The following is a 20233-nucleotide window of genomic DNA, read 5'->3' as shown; positions in this document are numbered from 1 at the left end:
CAGTCTGCCTAATGATCTGGAGATAGTTATCCGAACGCTACAGAGGGAGAACTAAACAAGCAAAACTCCTCATCATCGGAGAAGCAAAAGGATGAAGGAGGAGAAGGGGAATTTTCACACTCCGGGCAGGCAAATGCTGCCCTGGAAACTGCCACTGGCACAACCTTGTCTCAGGGGTTCCCTGCCTTATTATCCTGCTCAGCACGAGAACTTCCTCCTGGTCCTTTCTACTCTGGGTGCTTCCCAGAAGTGTCCCCCTGCTCTGCGCCTCAGCGACCGGCTCCCCATCTCCGACCCCAACCTGATAAAAATCTTTCCCTCCTGTTCACCACCAAAATCCGACGCGGGCACAAGCTGGCCAGGGCTTCCGGGCTTCTCCTCTTCCTGCGGTGCTCCTCTAGGTGGGGTAGGCGAGTTTTCCAGCGAGCGGAGCCCGCTCCGTCGCCCGCGGCTTGGCGAAACTTCCTAGCAGAGAGCAAGCGGGGAAGGAGAAGTTGTTGGGAAGCCCCTCCGAGCCTGCAGAGCCCAGGGCTTTGGTGCGTTTTGGGCTCCCTGGGTTGGAGCTGGGGACATTCATGACAAGCTCTGTGAGAAGAGGAGACGCGCGCTGGCTGTGCCCGAGCCTCGGCACCTGTGAGAGCCTGACCAAGTGGTTATCCCGTGCTCCGTACCTGCCAGAGGACCACTTCTCGGGGTTTCGGTGGTGGTGAACTCATCTGCACAAGGTAGGCTTACGTCGAGTAGATCTGCTGCCTCTTCTATGGTATGGGAGGCACTCTGTCATGGGGATGTCACTGCAGGCTGTGGCTGGTAATCATGTTCTTGGGTTTTGTTTGAGTGAGATCTACTGTTCAGTGAGTTTCTCTGTTCCCAGCATTGGGCTAAAAAAACTGCTTTTTTTCCTACGAAGGCTCAAAAGTAGCTACAGTTCCCGGTAACGTCTTTGCTTAAAATCTAAAGTTTCCTCACATTTGATGTGTTTTAGACTTTCTTATTATTAAAAGTACTGATGTTCTGATCAGTTCACACAGAGGATCCAGCGGGTTTTTTGTTTGACTGGGAGTACATATTTCTCCAGAGGACAGTGGAACTGCTGTTTTGGGTTTTGTGTTAACATTGCAGACTAATTTGCCTGTACATTTTAGGCTGTTACTCTACTTTTGAAATCACAACCAATGCTGTAAAATATCACAGCATCAGTAGTGTTGCAGCTGACTGAATATACATGTGAATACACGTTTGTAGCATGCCGATTTCAAGATTCCCTGCGTCCACAGTCTTGCTGTTAAAGGGTGTTGTGGCACTGAGATCCAGAGAGGAAAGTAGGCTGTTCCCCACAGCGAAGAGTGCCTGGGCTGCAGTGGCATCTCGTACCTGGTCTGAGCATGGTATGCTGTAGCTGTATGCGGTGCCAGAGCGGCTTTGAAATGCCCAGCCTAGCTACCTTTGAGGAAGTGGAGATCTCAGCTAAGGCTATAACAGTAAAGTGGCGTGTGTGAGCCTTGCATGACTATGAAAGACTGTTGTTGATACTGAGCTGGCTGGTTTTAGCTTCTTCTGCTTCCATGACTACAGCACTGATACCACATATTGGAAAAAAGTAAACCTAGACATTTGTACGCCTAAGAAAAAAAGTGTTTTCATTTTTACAGCTATTGGAGCTTTAGGTATTACATGAAGGGGCACTGGATAGCACTTTGGATCTGTCCCCGATGGGATAACAGGTGAAATCCTCATCCAGTGTACAGATTCAAGGAGCTTAGTGATCACCACCTCCTTGGGGTGCCACCCAAAACCTCTTTATATGCCTCAAGCTACAAGGAAAAATTTCACACCCACAGCTGCTCTTTGCTGGAAGAGACAAGGCCTATGGCTACTGCTGCCACTCATCTGCAGCAGAGGCAGGAAATAATGTTGTACACTGGAGTTTCAAGTGATAGGTCTTGAAATGTTTTGGATTGCTGGTGGAAAACTCTGGCACCCCTATGAGAAAAAACATGGGAAATGGTAAATTTTGAAAGGAAATTAATATGACTGTGCAACGTGGAGTCAAACCCCATGACTAGGATCAGGATTACTCAGTTCTTTGCTCTTCTTCATCAGAAATGCCTAGGATATAGAAAGTGGAAATAAAATTTAGGCATTCCCTATAGAAGAGTTAAACTGGTAGGAAATTAATTCTGAAATTAAATGAAGCAAGAGCAAATGCAGGAAATACCTTCAGCAGCCAGTTTGGCTTCACACCACTCAGTGGGAACAATTTCATCTTCAGGTAGGCTCCTATGAGCGCAGTTTCACTGCAGTTGTCTGACAAGGGTGAAACTGTGACCAAAGCTTGGACCAGTTCCTTTGGTTGGTAGGATACAATACAGTTGTGTTGCCATTTGCAGTAGTGTAGTCTGACAAAGATGCCAGATGAGAATGTGCCCAGAAAAAATGTACAGAATGTTTTTTTGGGGTTTGTTTGGGTTTTTTTGTTTGTTTGTTTGTTTTTTTTAGTAGGTAGCTTTTACAGAAAACTGCTGCCATAAGGAGGTATTTTTATTCTCTATTACAACTAGATGGAAAACATGTAAGGTTTAAGTTTTCACATCAGATTGTGAGATGGTGATTTTGAAGGGATTGTACTGAATTGTGTGCTGTGGGAATCATCTCACTGTAAATGCTGTACTGAATTCCTCTGAAAGTGGTTTCACATGAAACATTTCAACTTTATATATTAAGGGTGACATTTCCTAGAGGACTGTAATATTTTGTTAGAGACTATAATTTCTAATTGAACCCATAGAGCCATGCTAGATAAATGGCCGAAGTCTCAGTTTTCAAAAAATAGCACTATAAGCTTTTGAAGATAAGATTAGTATTAAGATAATGTTTTTCTCATGTTGTCATCAGTGGAGGAATTCCCCTCTAATATCCTCAACAGAGTTGTTTCCTTTAACCATGCTAGGATGGAACTGGGTTTCAGATCATTATCTATGCTGCTTCTCTTCTCAGCTAAAGAGTAGATAAATTGCAATGTGAGCTACTGCCTATAGCAGAGTAAGCATAGAGGTTACAGCATGACCACACCCTACATGAGTCATTTGTGATGAGCTGGGGGTAGATCAGCCTTTCTATTCACTCCTGTTAAAAGTATCTCATTTCTCCCTCTGGTTATTCTCTAATCCAGGCCTTTGCTGCCTTCTGATGCCCTCCTGACCCTCAGGACCCACTATAATTTTTATTATGCGTCTGGAAGATAGCAGATGCCCTTTTTCCCCAGCAGCAGCAATTCTTCTTGGGGAAATCCCTTCCATCCTAATACACATAAATGGTCCAGCCAGTGTGTCGTTAGGGCACGGAGTTGTCTGAAAAACCAGATACACTTTCTTGCCGTGTATATTCCAAGAAGGTGAGACCCTGTAAAAGATTAGATACTACTGACCAAAGATGGTATCATGACATTTATGACATGATAATATATCATTTATGACATGTATATGTATAATATGTATATTATGCATATTATAATATGTATGACATGATATACTGTTGTAATATGATTACATATTGTAACATGTATGACATATTATACATATACTTACATACATATACATGTTGGTCAGTATAAAGGTCACTGTGTGGATAAAGTGCTTGGCATACTTTTCCCATAAAACTAAGAACCTGGCTTCATACAGCAGAAGACTAGCACTTCTAAATGTTATTTGGGGTCCAAGTAACTTGTTGTTCTTTTGTTTGATTTATCACTCATACAATTCTGTAACACATAAATGGAGATCACAAGCCCATGAAGTCAATGGCAGAGCTCCCACAAGCGTGGTGTGCCCAGCTCTTGCTGGCTCTGTGGCAACTTTTAGTGACCAAACACTGCTTCCTGAACCATGTTAGCTTTGCATACATTTCTTCTGACTTGATGTATCTCAGATCTTTCAGTTTCTTCCCACCAGGGAAATCGAAACAAAACGAGAGGATGTTACTTTCAAATTCAGAAGAAGTCCGTCAGAAAAAAAGAATAAAAGATAAACAAAGACTATTTTAAAGCGTTATCTACTATTGTCTTTTGAAGATGTTAAAGTTTTGCCAGTGGATTTTCAAATTTCTGTGGAGAAGGGGGAGTCAGGGCCACATCCTCCTGATCTGGTGCGAGGGAGTGCTGATTTTGAACTGTCATAAGTGGCATTTTGTGAAGTTAATCCACAATGCTTGAGCTAAGTCACCCGCCATGAATCTAGCAATGGGTTTTACATTACCACATTACCATAACATCTGACCATCTGCAGTGCAAAATCAATAGCAAAGTCCCCGGTGGATTTCATAGAGTTTCTGGCATTTATTCTTTTTCAGACTCAATTCTGCAGAGCTGAGCTTTTTTTTTGGATTTGGCGCCATAAGTTCTGCTCATTTCCTTTATGGAAAGGGAGGGGGGCTGGTAGGATTTTATGTGGCAGAAGGGATTGCCAGAGCTGTGTCAGTTTTATAGCAGAAAGGCTTTTTCAGGAGGTTGATGTTGCCTTTTTCTCTGTCTCACAAGAAACATCCCCAGCAGTTGATGGTATCTCAGCTGACTCTTGCTTCACTTGCTGTGTACATGAGGCTATGAGGGCCTTGATGTCCAGCTATCCAGGGGCCTGCTTTGATTATAAACATGTGCAGGGTAAACTGTGTTTTGGGAATGTTATTTAGGTAGAGCAAATGGCTGCTGAGGAACTGGGGATTTAAAATGAGAGAATTTATAGTGCTTAGCTTGACTCAGCATCCTGAAATGCTGGTAGACCTGAGATCCTTTTGATCTTAAAGGCCAAGATCAACCTAGTGGCAAACCTGCAGCATCCAAACCTTCCCAACCAATCTTCAGTGCTTCCCTACTGAAGCCTGGCATAGAAAGATATATAAGCTTCAGTTTCTCGCTGGTTTTGCCTCTGCTGTGCAAGTCCTGATGGATGTACATCCCCTGCAGACCATGTTAATGAGCCTCTAGTTCACTAGGCTTTATGGCCAAGACATGGTGCTGTAAAACTTGGCTGAATCCAAGTCCAGCTCTTTGGTAAGAAGGAACCCTGGAAAAATTAACTTTTTTTCCCCACCTCCCCTGGAGGTTGTGTTGTATATGAAACTCTGTTAGACCAGCCTTTATGCTCTGTTCAGCAGTGTAACAAGCTGGGGACAAAAGCAGAAACATATGGCCAAGTACTGAGAAAGCTTTTACTTCTGACAGTGCATATATCTCTTCCTTCAGATATATCACGAAGAAAAACTGCTAAAGTGCCAGTTATGCTGCATACAATTATTTGCAGATTGAGTGTCAGGATTCTTTTCTTTTTAAACAAGAACCGTTTTTAATAGTTCAGGGTTAGATATCTACAGCTATCCAAGCTGGAAGGATGCATTCCTGTGACATGCTCCATTTTTCTCTCACAACTCTATACTCTTGCCACTGCTTGGGAGAAGGACCAGAGAGGGAAGGAGATAATAGCTTCAGAGAATCATAGAATGATTTGGGTCAGAAGGGACCTTAAAGCTCATCCAGTTCCAATCCCCCTGCCATGGTCAGGGACAATTTCCACTAGACCCAAGTTGGTCCAAGCCCCGTCCAACCTGCCCTTGAACACTTCTAAGGATGGGGAAGCCACAGCTTCTTTGGGCAACCTGCTCCAGTGCCTCACTGCCCTCACAGTAGACAATTTCTTCCTAATATCTAATCTAAATCTGTCATCTTTCAGTTTAAAGCTATTCCCCCTTGTCCTGTCACTACATGCTCTTATAAATGGTCCCTCTCCAGTTTTCTTGTAGACCCTCTTTTTAGGTACTGGAAGGCTGCTATAAGGCCTGTATACTAATAAGTTATAAATAGAGGCTTTGTAGAAATTGGCCCCTGTCACTGAAAAGAAGGAGAGAAAAAGGCCCTGTGCATCCAGATCACACATCTTGGAAGACAATAACTGGGACTGCAAAAATATGAGGAACAGATGAGATCAAGGGCTAAAAATGTCAGAATTTGTTAAAATACCTGTTGCTGTTTTATATCCTGCTATAGTCAGGAACTATGAAGCAGACCTCCTCAAACATGGGACTTAGATTTGCTACTTATAACAAAAAGGAGTTTGAAATTACCTAAAATTTCTCTTTCCTAAAGTTTTTGTTTTAGGAAACTTTCTTAAAGTTTAACTTCCTATCAGAGTCAATAAAATATTTGCAAAGCAACAGAGTGTAGTTGGTGCTGAGCACAGTTTAATACTCTCCCTGAAGGGCAGTTACAAAAAAAACTAATCGAGTCAACAAAAAAAGAAAAACCAACCCCCAAACACCAAGAAAAGGCTGAGGATGTGTCCTCTTTTTGTCACTTGAGATCTCACCATTTCTTGTCTTGGTAGGTAGCCGGTGACAGTGGGTCTTCCCAGCCAGTTGCATCTGTACATCCAAAAATAGCAGAGAAAGATCCGTGAGCTGCCACCTGGGGGGGGCGGGGGGGGGAAGCAATGCAGCACCACCTTCAGCTGGCCACCCCCTTTCTTTCCGAGTCTTTTCCACCTGCACAGCAGACATGGCTCAATTGCTCATGGACTTGCCTTCAAGCCATGGTTGTTTATGGTCTGCGCCAAGGCCGGCATGAAATCTGGCAGTGTGAAACTGGATTCACAAAGTGTTCAGTTGTGCCAGCTGCAGGAGGGCAGCAATTGCCAAGAGAAGGGCAGAGAACACAGCTCAGGGCAGCAACTATCTCAGCTGTCACCGTTTAATTCATCACCAAGTCTGAGTGTCAGCACCCTCCAAGAGAGACAAAAGCAGAACCCTGTATCCAAGCATTGCGGGGCGCAGATTTATTCCATTACATTCAAATGATTCCCCATGATGAGCCTTGTCTCTTTAGATTTTCCATAGAGAAAAAGCATGTGGTAACATACTGCCAGTTGGAGGGGTATAGTTTTGTGTGCATATGTAGATCTAGTTGGTTTCTTTGGGATGTAAAATTAAAATGAAGAAGCCATTGTTCTTCCCTTGCTCTCAATTTTCAAAAATTACCAGCTCTCATAACCACACCAAAACAGATAACAGATAGCACTGGCTAGCAACAAGGAAACCTAGATGCAAATACAGTACTGTATATGAAGAACATCTCTGATGTGGCAGGGTTATGTTTTCTATCATGGTTTCTAACTAGTTGTGAAAAACTAGCAGTTTGTGGTATTTAATTGCATGTGAAAGGTGCAAATGATTCAGCTGGTGACCAAATGACAAATTTACTAATAAATAAATAAATAAATGACCATACAGCGGATCGAACCACTTTCCACCGAAGTCAACAGGACACCTTCCAATAATGTCAGCAGCTAGCTGAATGGGACCTGCATGCCTATTCCTGATTTTTATCCAAGGTCCAGATGCACACAGGCTGCACTAACAAAAGAGAAGCAGAAGATGCTTGTCCATGAATGCTTTGCTGACTCAAGCAAGGAGCCACTGTTTTTTCACAAACATCAAAATTGTGCATCATGCAGGTTCCCTCAGAGTAGGCAGCAAGTCCAGCACATCAGCCACATGGCTCCCAAGCATCCCCTGTGCCCTTGCTCCCCACAACCTGGAGGTCTTCACAATGAACCAGGAGCCACAGATGAGCTGAACTGCAGGTTTTTGTCTGTAGCTGTGCGGTGCAGGTCTCCCAGAGCTTGTATAAGGTTGTTTTTAATTTAACTGAGGTGAAAGACTAAACAAACAAACATAATCTCTGCTGTGAATATCTCTGTACGGGGAAACACCAGGAGCACTTTGAGGAGGCAGTGAATGGTGCCCTTGGGGGTAAAGCACATGGGTGAGGCACGTCCACATGTAGATGAGACATCTGGCTGCAGTTTGATGAGTGTACATATTTTCCACTCTCTCCTGCCCACAATGTCACCTCTGCCTCAGCTTTTAAATGCCAGCCTTCTGAGCAGGAAAAGACACTAGAAACTAAAATCCCACCAGGTTCTCTTTCCACTGAGAGTGAATCTCTCCTTGTAGTGAATGGATATTGGATCCATCACCAGGAAAGAACAATAGAGGTCTGAACAGCTGGAAAGTTGAGGTCTGATGTCTTGGTTGAGTGAGACTACAATTGTATGCTTTCTTCCTGTAGAAATGGGTGCGTGCCAAATCTCCAGTGTAACACAGAGCACTTGCTTCTTATGCTGCAGAGCCCTAAGATATCAGGCCTTCTATGTAAAGCAACAGACAGACAAATGCACTCAAAATGACAAAATGATTTCAAATATTTACTCTCTTTGCTTCTACCTTCAGTGCTTGTACAGGCAGATCCATGGCATTGAGCACTGTCTTACCTTGTAAGGTAGAAGGATGTGGTTAAATGCTTGCTTTTTTTTTTCAGAAAATGAGTGTGCTGATGTGGTGCCAGTCAAATGCTGGCAGAAATTTGAGAGAGCATGTCTAGCTCACTCATTCGTTGATGCTCCACTCGTACGTGGTGTGCCCATCCCTTGCCTTTGTTGGTAAAATACCTCTTCTCTAGCCCTTCTCCCATACAACACTGAGTTTATGCCTTTAGAGAGCATCAGAACATCAACAGTTTTCCTCATCAGATGAGAAATCTACAAATTCAATTTTTCTTTGAAGTACTTAACACTCCTTTTGCGTTCAAGTAAAGCTGTCACTGAGTTCACTGAAGTTTGCCCATGCAAGAAGCGAAGGTTCTGTCCCCTTGGGAGTACGCAAGTCATTTTCTAGTAATTTGTCTGCTAAAGTGACAGATTTCCTTATTATAGCACTGAAAACAGGAACTTCACTGTCTTCTGACAGAAATGACTTTACATATTTTATGAAGCTGAGCCAAAGGCACTGCTCTTGTTAGCTGTAGTTGGTGGCTGTTAGGTTGGTCTGGACATGAGAATTATCTACTTCCCCTTCCTCTTTTTTGTTTTTGTTAATTAAGGCTTTATACCTGACTAAAATACACAGCTATATTTTTTCCTTCAGGTCATGTTATCGGAAGCTTTGAGTTGGGGGTGGGGGTAAAAAAGTTCACTTACTAAGTAAGATTAAAGCAATTAAAGGCTAAGGCTCGTATTTAATTTTCCCTCATAGATGCAATTTTTCATGCAGTGACAGCATCAAAACCTTTTCAAGTTTTATAGCTATTTCACATTTGGCAGAAACAACAGGAAACCATCTGTTGCAAAGCAGGATTATTGTAAGCATAATATTCAGTAATAAAAAAAGACTAAAAGAAAACAGTTATCTTTATGTTGTAGCTTTGAAGGTGCAAGGAGCAGGATGCTTGCATTCGCCCATCTATGCTAGCATCAGGAAAATTTTCTAGATGAGGCAACCACATAGAAAGTTGATTACTTCAGCAGAAGGAAGAAGTCCAATAGGAAATATGACTTTTGGTTTCTTCTTGTGATAGATAACTGTAAAGATGCTCGTGCAGAGGGGGCTCTATATGACTGTTTTCTGTACATTGTGACTTACATGGCAGAGCTTGTAAGTACCCACACAACTTCAAGTAGGAAAGTTGTCCTACAGAAGGCAAATAAGCTGCTCATGTTTTGAAGTTATAATTTCATGCTTGGAAGTCTTTTTTGGGCCAGGGAAATACAAATAAGCTGTGGGAATTCAGATGGCTCATACTGCTTTCTCTTCCCTAATGGCAAAGTGTGTTTGTTCTTTCTTTGGTGTGTTTTATGGGCTCTAAAGGAAACATCCAGACTGACAGCATACTCATTGGTTGAGAGTAAAAAATACCTTTCGCTGAAACTTAGTTTGTTAATGGGGGTGTCACATCCCAAGGCTGCAGTTTTAGGGGTGCTTATGGTAGCCACTGAATACCTCTGAAGACCATGATCAGTCCTGTAAAGTTGTTACAGTACTATAAGTATGCTTAAATTTCTGGTCATGTGAAAATCCTCATCGGTATGTCTGACAAAAGGAAAGAACCATTTTTTCAGGTGTGCTCTAAAATTTAGCCTGGTCTCTTCTCTCAAAATATGTTGAAATTTTGATGAGTGAATGAGAAGCAAATCAACCCATCTGTAATTTCTTTGTCACTGACAGTGTTTCACATATCAATAATCAGGCCTAGCTTTAAGATAGCATTTCACTGTGCCAAAGTCAAAATATGTCAGGGAACTGCAATATATGCTTGTTACTAATGTCTTAAATTATAGCTAGACACCCTGTTTTTCCAGTTTTCAAGACTAGTTATGAAGGCCTTTTTTTTTTTTCCAGTGCTGAGCTGATGAGACATTAAAGGTTTCTTTTTCAAATAGTTTGGCTGTTGGGTTGCTCCTTTCACTCACACCTGCCCCTTGACTTAGAAATCGTCTCCGCCTCTTCAGCATCAAACACTGAATTTACATAGGCACAAAGAGAGTGTGGAAGGCCAACAGCTCGCACCGTCATTAAGATGGGAATGCAAGAAGAACAAAGCAGCACAATGGTAAGAGAAATATCACAATACCCTACCTTTCTGCAAGGCTGACTAACCAGGGCTTTCCCACAGGAGGGAAAGGTGCTGAGGATACCGCAGGATTAGCAGATGCATGTAGGGCTGCTGGCAATGACTAAGCCGGTAACAGCAAGCGAATCGAAGTTCTAGACGTGAGTCAGGTTTTGAACTTGTTGTGGTTTGTAGCAGCTCAAAAGGCTTTGTACAGCATCACTGTATGAGTCTGTGACTGCAAAGTGATGGGCTTACAGCTGGTAGAGCCACTATCCGCTTTGGAAGGGAATGCTTGCTTCCAGCAAAATGTAGTTGAGCTCAACTCCATGCGTTGCTTGCCCACAGCACAGCCTGAGTTGTGCCTCTCACATTATTTTAATGCCTTTCCAAAGTACTCTGGCTTGTTTATTCAGTAAGTTCTTCCTAATTATATAAGCATCCCTGAAGAATTTCAGAGATGCACATTAAGAAGCATGGCAAAGTTATTTCTTAAAAAATAAGTGACAAAACCAAGAAAAAAGTGGTGGAATGATATATATGTTTACCACCTAAAACAAGTAATATTTTGTATGTATGCATGGCTTTTTCCTCTGGAATTCTAAAACATAAAAGCAAAGAAAATGAGAGGGAAGCATGGTGTCTGGGTTTGTTTTGTTCCTTCAGAATTTTCTGTTCATCCCTTTTAAAACAAACTTAGTGGAAAGACTTGAGCGGAAAGACTTGAGATGCTCCCTCAGTCCTGATGTCATGGGTGTTTTTGCTGTTTCTTTTAATAAGCTGATGATGATGTGCTTTTATTTGCTGTTGCTTGTGCCTGTGATGGAACTGCAAAAAACTTAACAGAAAAGGTACAATTGCTGCAGGAGCTGCCAAAACCGTATTAATTTAATCAAAATGAATGAAAGAGGCATTTGCTTTTCCCTTGCAAAGCCAAGTGCAAGATCTGAACAGCTCAGGCTCCACAGAAACACATACAGAAGCAAAGCTGCTATCATCTGTGGTATTTTCCTTATCATTACTGATGCTAGCTGGATTAATTTACCAAGCACTGCACACAGCCCATTGCTTAGCTTCATAGACATGTGCATTTTTTGCAGAACAGATGAAAATTCGTAATCAGTTCTGTTTAATTTCATCTGGAGTTTTCACCCTTTTTTGTATATACAGATGAAACACTCCTGTAATCACAGGAGAGCAATTAGTGATGGGTGTGTGGAAAACATGTAGAAGAGCAGGCAGTCTCTGAATCTTTGATTTCGGAGCACTCTGCGGTGAGAAGCAGATATCCTTTCTGTTAGATCATCTTTAGGGACTTAATCCCAAGGAGGAACTCGGATGCTTATCAGACCTGTCACTTCACACGCTCAATCTGAAATTTAGATCTTAAGAAACCTTGCTCGCCTGCCCCTTCACCCCGAGGTATCTACATACCTTAACACCCACGTTTGCATCCACTGAGTTCCTTGCATGCCTGAACGTGTGCTTCTGGACATGCTTTACCTGGCCTGGCCTGTGCTGGGTGAACAGACTAACAGGCCACGCGGAAGTCCTGCCAATGAGAATGGTTGCACTGTCATGTTTAGCCCATGCTTTGGGAACTCAGGTGGGAGATCTGGATTCGATGTGCTCCTCAGCCTGGGGAGACTTCAGCTGTTTCTCTCACAGCAGTGCCCTCAGTCCCAGCGCTTGTGCATTCTGGAAGAGGTGTCCATCTGTCTGTCCATTCCTCCTTTTTTTAACTGTTACATTTTCCTAGGCATAAGTCACTATTTGGAGAGCAAAGTCAAAATAACGCCACTGTATGGTGGCTAGGTCACTTGCCAGGGTGTATGGAGATACAGGGTCTGGAGAATACTCAATATAAGATATATGCTCTTTTTGTCAGAGTAAGAACTAGAGCCCGGTTTCTAAACCCTGCCCAGGTGGTGCCCAATCGCTAGTTTTGGAGTCATGTGTCTGAGTGAAAAACAGAAGAAAACTCTCATGCAAAGCAGAAAAGCATCAACAGGAGGGAGCCAAACAGTCTGCAAGGGAGCCCCAGTAGCCGTGCTGCCTGGCCAGGGACCCAGAGCTATTCCCTTTCCATGGAGCCCACTCAGCCTGCCCCCAGCCACTAGCAGGAGAAAGATTCTCAAAATGATGTTCAGACAAAGGAGGATGCTTTCTGCAGACAGGCATAGGTGTTCAGTCTTGCATCGCCCCATGGGTGGTGGGATTGTAAGTGTGCATGTATGGAGAAGTGGTAGGAGGGGTTCCATAGTCTGGATTGTGGGAGGAGCCTGGAGGACTCATCGGCAAAGCCTTGCCAGGTTCCTAACTCAACCTTGCCAGGGTCATGGCCAAGGCGTATCTGCAGGTTTTTGAGGATCTCTGTTTCAAGGCGTCTCATTCGCCCCAGTCTCTGGCTGTAGCAAGGATGCTGCCACCTCCTGTGTCTTCCACAGAGCACTGAGACCATCATGGCACTGCTTCTGTTGTGAATCTGGCCTAATCCCTGCTGAAGCAGGGAGCTTTCTTAGGAAAAGTGTTCTAGAGATTAGCGCAAACTGGTTTAAATCTGGAATGGCTATGAGGCAAGTAGCTCCAGGAGCACCAGAATGGTTGAAGATTGATTTCTGATGGTTCAGTGTCTTGTGGCTGATTCCCAGATCCAGTTGAAGCTCTCCTCACTGGGACATTTGCGAAGACCTTACTGCCTTGTGCATTTGTCAGTGGCTCACTGGCAGCCTCTTCCCATGGTGAGGTGCACCAGGGAAGTCTGCTGCCTCCCTCGGGCCAGGGTAAGGGACATCACCAGAAAACTCACTCCTCTGGTACAGCCCTACTACCCTTTATTAGTTTTCCAGATAATCAATGAGGAAATCTCTTCAAGAAGCCTGAGAGGACTCATGAAGGATTTCAGGGCCTTGGGGCGACTGGTTCAGGGTTCAGGACCCCAAGTAGTGTTCTTGTCCCTCCTGTCAGTCACAATTAATGATGACAGTTACATCAGAAAAATCTTATTAATTCGTGGCTCCGTGGCTCCTTGAGGAAGGCCAAGGAGAATCTCCATCCTCTACTGGATACAAAGCTGGTGAAGGTTCTGGAGCACAAGTGTGATGAGGAATGACTGAAGAAACTTGGGGGGTTTAGTCTGGAGAAGAGAAGGCTCAAGGAAGACCTTATTGCAGCCTTTCAGTACTTAAAAGGGGCCTATAAGAAAGACATGTAGAGACTTTTTAGCAGGGCCTGTTGCAACAGGATGAGGGGCAGTGGTTTTAAACTAAATGGTTGTGAACTAAGAGAGGGGAAAGTCATGATGGACAGGAGGAAAAAGTCCTTTACAATGAGGTTGGTACAATACTGGCACAGATTGCCCAGAGAGGCGGTGGATGCACCATTCTTGGAGACATTCAAGGTCAGGCTGGATGTGGTTCTGAGAAGCCTGGTCTAGTTGAAGACGTCCCTGCTCATTGCAGGAGGTTGGACTAGATGAGCTTTGAAGGTCCCTTCCAATCCAAACTATTATGTGATTGTGTGATTTCTCCCTGTGCTGTCCCTGTGGGAAGGACTGCTGGGGAGAGGAGCTAGGGAGTATGGGTAAGCTGGGGGGTGGGTGGGAAATTGCATCATGGCCACACAAGCACCATTTGCTTTGGAATCCACTTAAAAAAGCAGCCCCCCCTTGCAAATATCCAATAACCTGGTGGTTTTGGCACTCTCTTGAGAGAGAGGAGTTGGAAGTTCAGCTCCCTGTTCCAAACAAAACAGAGGGAGTATTTGGTGTTCCATTTACTTACAGTGTGTCATACTGCTCCACTAATAAACTGACCTGTGGAAACCTCTGAAACCCCTCTGAAACGTGCTAGCCATACACTGTATTCACCCTTTAGTGCTTACTAAGCAGAGTAGCAATGCTTTTTAATCTGTTCAAGAACAGCTATTCAGAGTGCAAGTAGAGAGCGCAGCAGAGATTTAGGAGTAAGATGTTGCAGGGGCCAACTTCAGTGAAGGAGTAATAGGTGGTATGAATGTGGTCATCTTAGGTTTTCATTTGCAGGCTTTTGAGTGGCATTGAAATAAGAACACTCGACAGGAACTATAATATTTTCTGAACAGCAAAGGCAGACTTCAAAAGTACACTTTTATTGTAGACTATTTGGGGTTTATGTAGGAGACTGCTAACTGTGGTAATACTCTTTTCTCTTAGTAGGCCTGATTTCAACTCTGATGCTGCTCCATGAATGGGGGCAGCATGAACTGCTCTTTATGTTCTGAAGACCAAAGTTATTCCCTTTTGGAGGAGTTTGTTTTATTAGGTACATAAATTAGGGAGAAACATTTTGTAGCTCCGTGTAGAGCTTTGGCTTCTTCCTACAAGAAGAATATATGTGCAGGAGATAAACAGGACCTCAGGGATTCAGGTGGGGAGCTTTAGATATAAAACAGTCTGAGTGAGGAAAATACAAAGAACTGGCTCTACACAAGCAGGGAAACTCAGTCATTGTTTCCTTAAGGGTTTAAAATTACATCACCTTGAGGTGCCAAGAGATGGGGTAGTCTTATAGCTATTTTTTTTTGTAACAGATTTTTATACCCAGCGTGTCATACCTGACAACAAAAAAGAAATGGTTTTAATTCACATATAATGTACGTGGGTTTGGGTCACTTTTCATTACAAGCGATGAACACAGGTTTCTAGTAACAAACAAAAATACTACCCTTTCTGTCTCAAAGCTGGTGGGTCAAGCTTTGGTGTAATTAAGCATAACATAAAAAAACCTCCTCTGTCAATACCATCATTTATCATGAAAGGACGAGCTTTCTGTAATGCATGGTTTGAATTAACCGTCACTTGAAGTTGAGATGCTGAATACACATCTGGCACCTAGGCACATACAGGTGTTTTTGGAGAAGTTTTAGAAAGCAAAGTCAAGTCAGCCAAAAACTGACTCCGAAAGCAACCTGAGCCCACATGTGAACACAAGCACTTGTTATCCATTGAAAGCTTTTTCCTCTAAACAAGTTTCCTGCTTGCATCCTTTTTTTGAGAAGAATTAGCTTTCACTGTTCACCATTTAAAGCACATCACTAAAACATGCCCCCAGGTCTTTGCACAGTGTGACATTTTAGACAAGCTGTAAAAGAAATGTAGCTTCTCAGTTGCTGTTGTGCACTTGATAGTTGTATCCTACAGAAATGCTGTTTCTATAACCCTTTACTTACTTCAAGCAGAAAGCCGTGGAAATAAATCATTTTCTATTATAGAGTTTTGCTATAGAATACATTGCTGCAGTTATAAGCATGATTTTTCCACAGCTTACACACAGCAGTGCCTTTAGTCAGACTACCTTCTAAAAGCTACCCCAGACCTTTGGAGAGGAGTGGGTATGCCAGGAGGCAGGAAGGGGCTCTTGTCAAAGCCCTCACCAAGTCACAAACAAGACTGTAAGATGATCTTGACACTACCTACCGCTTTGCAGACAGACTGATGGCACATGATGCCACCAATGGGCCCCAGGCAGGTGAGGGTGAGTTGTCTGGGGTTTCCCTTCAGATGAAGTTTTTCCGATGCAGAGGCAGCACTTGCCCAGTATGTCTTTGCCACCTTCAGGGAGCTGAACTGCTACAGAGAAAGGCTGCATAAGGGGAGCAGGTAGAGCAGAGGGTTGGGACTTCACTGCAAGTGATGGTTGAAGGAAAGGATGCTCAAATCCTCTTTGGGCTCCCAGGTGTGTGAAAAGCACGGGGCGCATGAGCAGTGGCTATGGCAACATGGGGTGCAGGCAGGGGGAAGGGGTACCTGCTGCTTTCCAGTGTTGTGCTGCTGCAGCTGGAGCAGAGTGAGGAAAGGTGGCGAAAGGGGTAATGCAGAATTAAAGAGGAGTTATTGGCGCCACAAAGCATTTGTGTTGAGGAAGAAATACAATGCAAAGGATTGAATGGAGCCAGAAATAACAAATGTTTGGAGAACAACGAGAAAGATGATGACTTTCTGCGGGCTCGAGAAGGAATTGCTGGGGAATACAGGGCATTTGCTGCCTAATTCATTGCTGCTGGTCTCATTAGGCCAGAAGGGCCTGATAGTGCCTGTAACTGCTTCTTGAAAATTGCAACTTAACACCCAGGCAGCAGTGGAGCAGCTGCCTAGAGCCACGTTTCCGCCTAGAGCACATTTCTGTTTCCTTCTCCTGCGGCTCCCTGTGCGATAGGGCAAGCTGAACTGGCCTTGCTTATGCTTCTTTTCTTCCTTTAGTTTTTGTCCAAAGCTGTGTTTTGTTTATTGCATTTGACTTTGGGTTCAAGCAGCATTCTGTAGTGCTGTCGAGAGCTGAAATGTCGGAATGAAATACTGAATGTATTTCCTCAGATACTTGGCATTGGAAATTATGGAGGCTTCAGGCTAAGCGTCCGCAATGGATTCCTGTGATTGCTGTTGTGGTGCCATGCTCCATTTTTCAATACATTTGCCATGGGTTGATGTAACTGATTTCTCTGAGAACCTCCTGCTGACACCAGATAGGAGACATCATCCCCTAGGGAAAAAAAAACAAACAAGCAACAAACACCCCACAGGAAGAAAACAAAGGTATAAATGGTAAATCTTTCAGATGTGAAAATAGAACAAGATACCTGTGGCCAAGCTGAGACTGATGCTGCAGCTTCACAGGGAGTTGTGTCAGTTTAGCTCGAGTGTAGATATGTCTTCTCCCATCCTAGGTGCGTAGATGTTGAACATGTTGTACAGGCTCTCTTCCCACCCTCCCTTTTGCCCTATTTTAAATCTGCTGCAAACTTAACACTGCTTTATCCAGATTTGTAACAGCATGAGGTTTATATGCTAGCTGGGACATGCAAGTACCTGGAGTCCTAGAAATGCTCATAATTTGCATTCTTAATAAAATATAATTTAAAATCCTAAATATAGAAAGAGCTCTATAACAGAAATGGATTAAACCAGCTCCTTTTTCCCAGAGCTCAACATCCCAAATATCCCTGTGAGGCCAGAAATCTTGGAAGAAGCCCCATAAAGGCCTGGCTCTGAACTGCTTGAAACAGAGAATCAGAAATCCAAATCTAGAGCTTTCTGTTGGGTTAAATCCAGAGCATGCTGATGGGTCCTCCCCAGTGGGAAACCAGTCCGTGATGCTAGAACAGCCCTTAAGGATCCTTAGTTTTGTTTCTAATCCAATATGCTTTCTGGTCCCAGGATCAAAGATAGGTGTTATAAATGTTCAAGAAGGGCAAGTTTTTCCAATTTTAAGCTTTATACTAACCACCTGTACTGTAATTTTTCTGCCTTCTTTTCTCTTTCAGTGTAATTTCAGAATAGCTCCTCACAAATATTTTTGAGTGCCATGGATTAATGCAGCATTATTCCAAATGCTATGGTAATTCTTCACCCTGGAAAATCTTCCTTAACTGGTTCTGCACCGTGAAGGGCATCCCCATTACACCCAAAATTTTATTGGGCCTTTGAGCAATATGATGATACAGATAATAAATATCTTTGCAAATTGCCATATGTTATTCTTTCTGTATGACACACATTTTCCGATCATGTTGTTTCAAAGCCTTTGATAATTAGCACAACGCCTGCTAATGGTACAGTTTCAGCAGCCTGAGTTCTGGGATATTCAGTTGTGTTTCTCTACATCCTAACACTGTCCTGAGCACTCTCTTCTTTTCCTCCTATCATTTGTTTTCTATACATCAGTGCTCTATGCCTTTGCTTCCCATCAGACAGGTTTGGTGTGAAATTAAGTGCTTACTACCAAGGGCTTTCTTCCAGAGGGATTTAAGAGGCTGAATGAAAGTGTCTAACCACAGCTTGCTTAGAGAGAGGATGGGTATGACTAAAATGAGGAAAACAGGCTTGTTTCAGAAAACATGGGGATGACACGAGCTGATGTCACAGTCCTTCTCATCGTCTCCCACCAAGTCAAAAATCTCCTTTTGGCCTTTCATAAGCAGCCGACATGCTCCTGCTTCCCTGGCAGTGGTGATGGCTTAGACATCGCTCCTGGCACTTTGTCCTGCATCCTGGCTGCCGAAGGAGAAAGGAGGCTGTGCCTGCAAGGGTGGTCAACCCCATTTCGCACATGACCTCATGCCACAGACTGTTGTCCATCACAGGCTCCTTCCCTGGGCACACCCCCGTGAGCTCCTTTGAGCCTGTCTGTTTTTCCCTCCACCCACTACCTGCATCAGGGGGGTTGATTTTTATTTTTCTCCTTTTTTTTTCCCACCTCAAAGTGATAGCAATTCCTGGTGCATTTATCTTAGATGATGTGGTCGTTGTAAGATGAAGTACCTGCAGCAGCCAGTCTGCGGTTGATTTGAACACAGGCGAGTCTCAACAATGAGCTTAAAGGAGGGTGTCAGGTATAAATCTTGTCTTCAAACAGCCAGAGTGCATTCCAGACTTCAGAGACACCTCTTTGTGTGGAAGGGTTTCTTTTTTTTATGCCTCCTTTTTCTTTTTCTTGGACCTGGAAGAGGATGAAAGTGGCGGGGTGTGTGCGTTCATTTAGGCTGATAATGAGAGTGGGGCTCACGGGCATGGCAATTTGGCAGCCTCTTCACTTCCTGTAACAGTTTAAGAAAAAAATCATCCAAGGGCTGCTTAAAGACAAACATTTTTTGTTTAACTACTGGTGGTTCATTTTCTGAACAACCCTACAATTAATCTTATTTGTGTTAAAGAGGCAGGCTGCTTTTTATAAGCTTTTCTGAGCTATAATTAATGAAGATCAAAAATGTTACAAAGACATAATATTTAACTTTTCATAGGTGCTACTACACAACATCTGCAGCAATTAGGTGAGCAAGAGAAAAATACACTGTGTTTGGTTTTTTCCCTTCAAAGTGTCTTTGTTAAGCCACTTTTTTGCACACAAGTCTTCAGTGTTTTAGAGGTGAGCATTATTTTTGGTGAGGCGACTAATCGATACTAAAACCACAACAATTTTTTAATTACACTGAGAGATAAATGTATGATTCCAAAATGTCACCAGCTAGGTCAAACTTGTGAAGACTGAGCTCATGAATTTAAGTGCAGCACTACCTGCATTGCACCGTTAAGGACCGGAAGCAAACAAGTGTGTTCATTGCTCGCAGACTGCTTTTTAAGCAAATGCATATGTGTTAGTGTTAAAACTTCAAAAGCATCGCAGCACATTCATGATTTTACATGTAAAAAATCCTGAATGTTTTGCCACTAAGAACTCCATAGCACAGATCGTCTTTTAACTGTGCTGCTTAAAACATAATTGGTTTGTAATAAGTCGTAGCTTATTTATCTTTGGATAATTAAATGAAGAGCCACTGTGGAATGCATCACTTGAAGACACATGACAAGAAGCATGCATAGTTTTTCCTTGGCACTAGCTGCCTCCCGCTCCACCAACCTTTCAGCTGCTCTAGGAAAAGGAAAAATCTGGTTTTCACTGGCCTGAAATCAAACCAGGGATGGCTCCAAGTGTGTCACTCAGATTCACAAAACAATGGCAAGCTTTGCCTTTATGTGCAAACAATGGGTGCATGACTTCATTATGCTGGGGATCACTCAGTTTCATATGCATGTGGCATTTTGCAAATGGTTTGCGAAGAGAAGCTGCAGCTGCATCCTTCCTATTGGTATCAGAACTCTTGCGGCATTGCTGAGACCAAAGTCAGCTCTGTCTTCTGTGTGATCTGGGATAGGTCTGATCTCAAACACTGTTTGAGAAACAAGCTACCCTGGTAGGATCCCAAAACCAACAGAGTCACTGTCTGATGAGTACTAAGCCATATTCAAAATGAAAGAGAACTTAATCT

The 20233-nt window shown here is 43.2% G+C and overlaps 1 protein-coding gene across 2 annotated transcripts in view; it reads left to right on the top strand.

Moving 5' to 3' along the window:
• Nucleotides 1-317: 317 nt before the first annotated feature.
• EDAR (ectodysplasin A receptor) overlaps nucleotides 318-20233 on the top strand; it is a 74415-nt gene continuing 54499 nt past the window's right edge. Inside the window, exons 1-2 of one of the 2 annotated variants that reach the window (XM_061472662.1) lie at nucleotides 318-725; nucleotides 10332-10432. In XM_061472662.1, the coding sequence (XP_061328646.1) occupies nucleotides 10400-10432 (33 nt within the window). In that variant the 5' untranslated portion in view covers nucleotides 318-725; nucleotides 10332-10399. The remainder of the gene's footprint in view (nucleotides 726-10331; nucleotides 10433-20233) is intronic. The other variant, XM_061472664.1, reaches the window with a different exon arrangement.

Source organism: Pezoporus flaviventris, unplaced genomic scaffold, assembly GCF_033815535.1.
Source record: "Pezoporus flaviventris isolate CSIRO_AGI_PZ_B2104156 unplaced genomic scaffold, CSIRO_AGI_Pfla_v1 ptg000072l, whole genome shotgun sequence".
Lineage (NCBI taxonomy): Eukaryota > Metazoa > Chordata > Aves > Psittaciformes > Psittacidae > Pezoporus > Pezoporus flaviventris.
The sequence above is the reverse complement of the archived record's forward strand: the minus strand, read 5'-3'. Positions and strand labels throughout refer to the sequence as shown.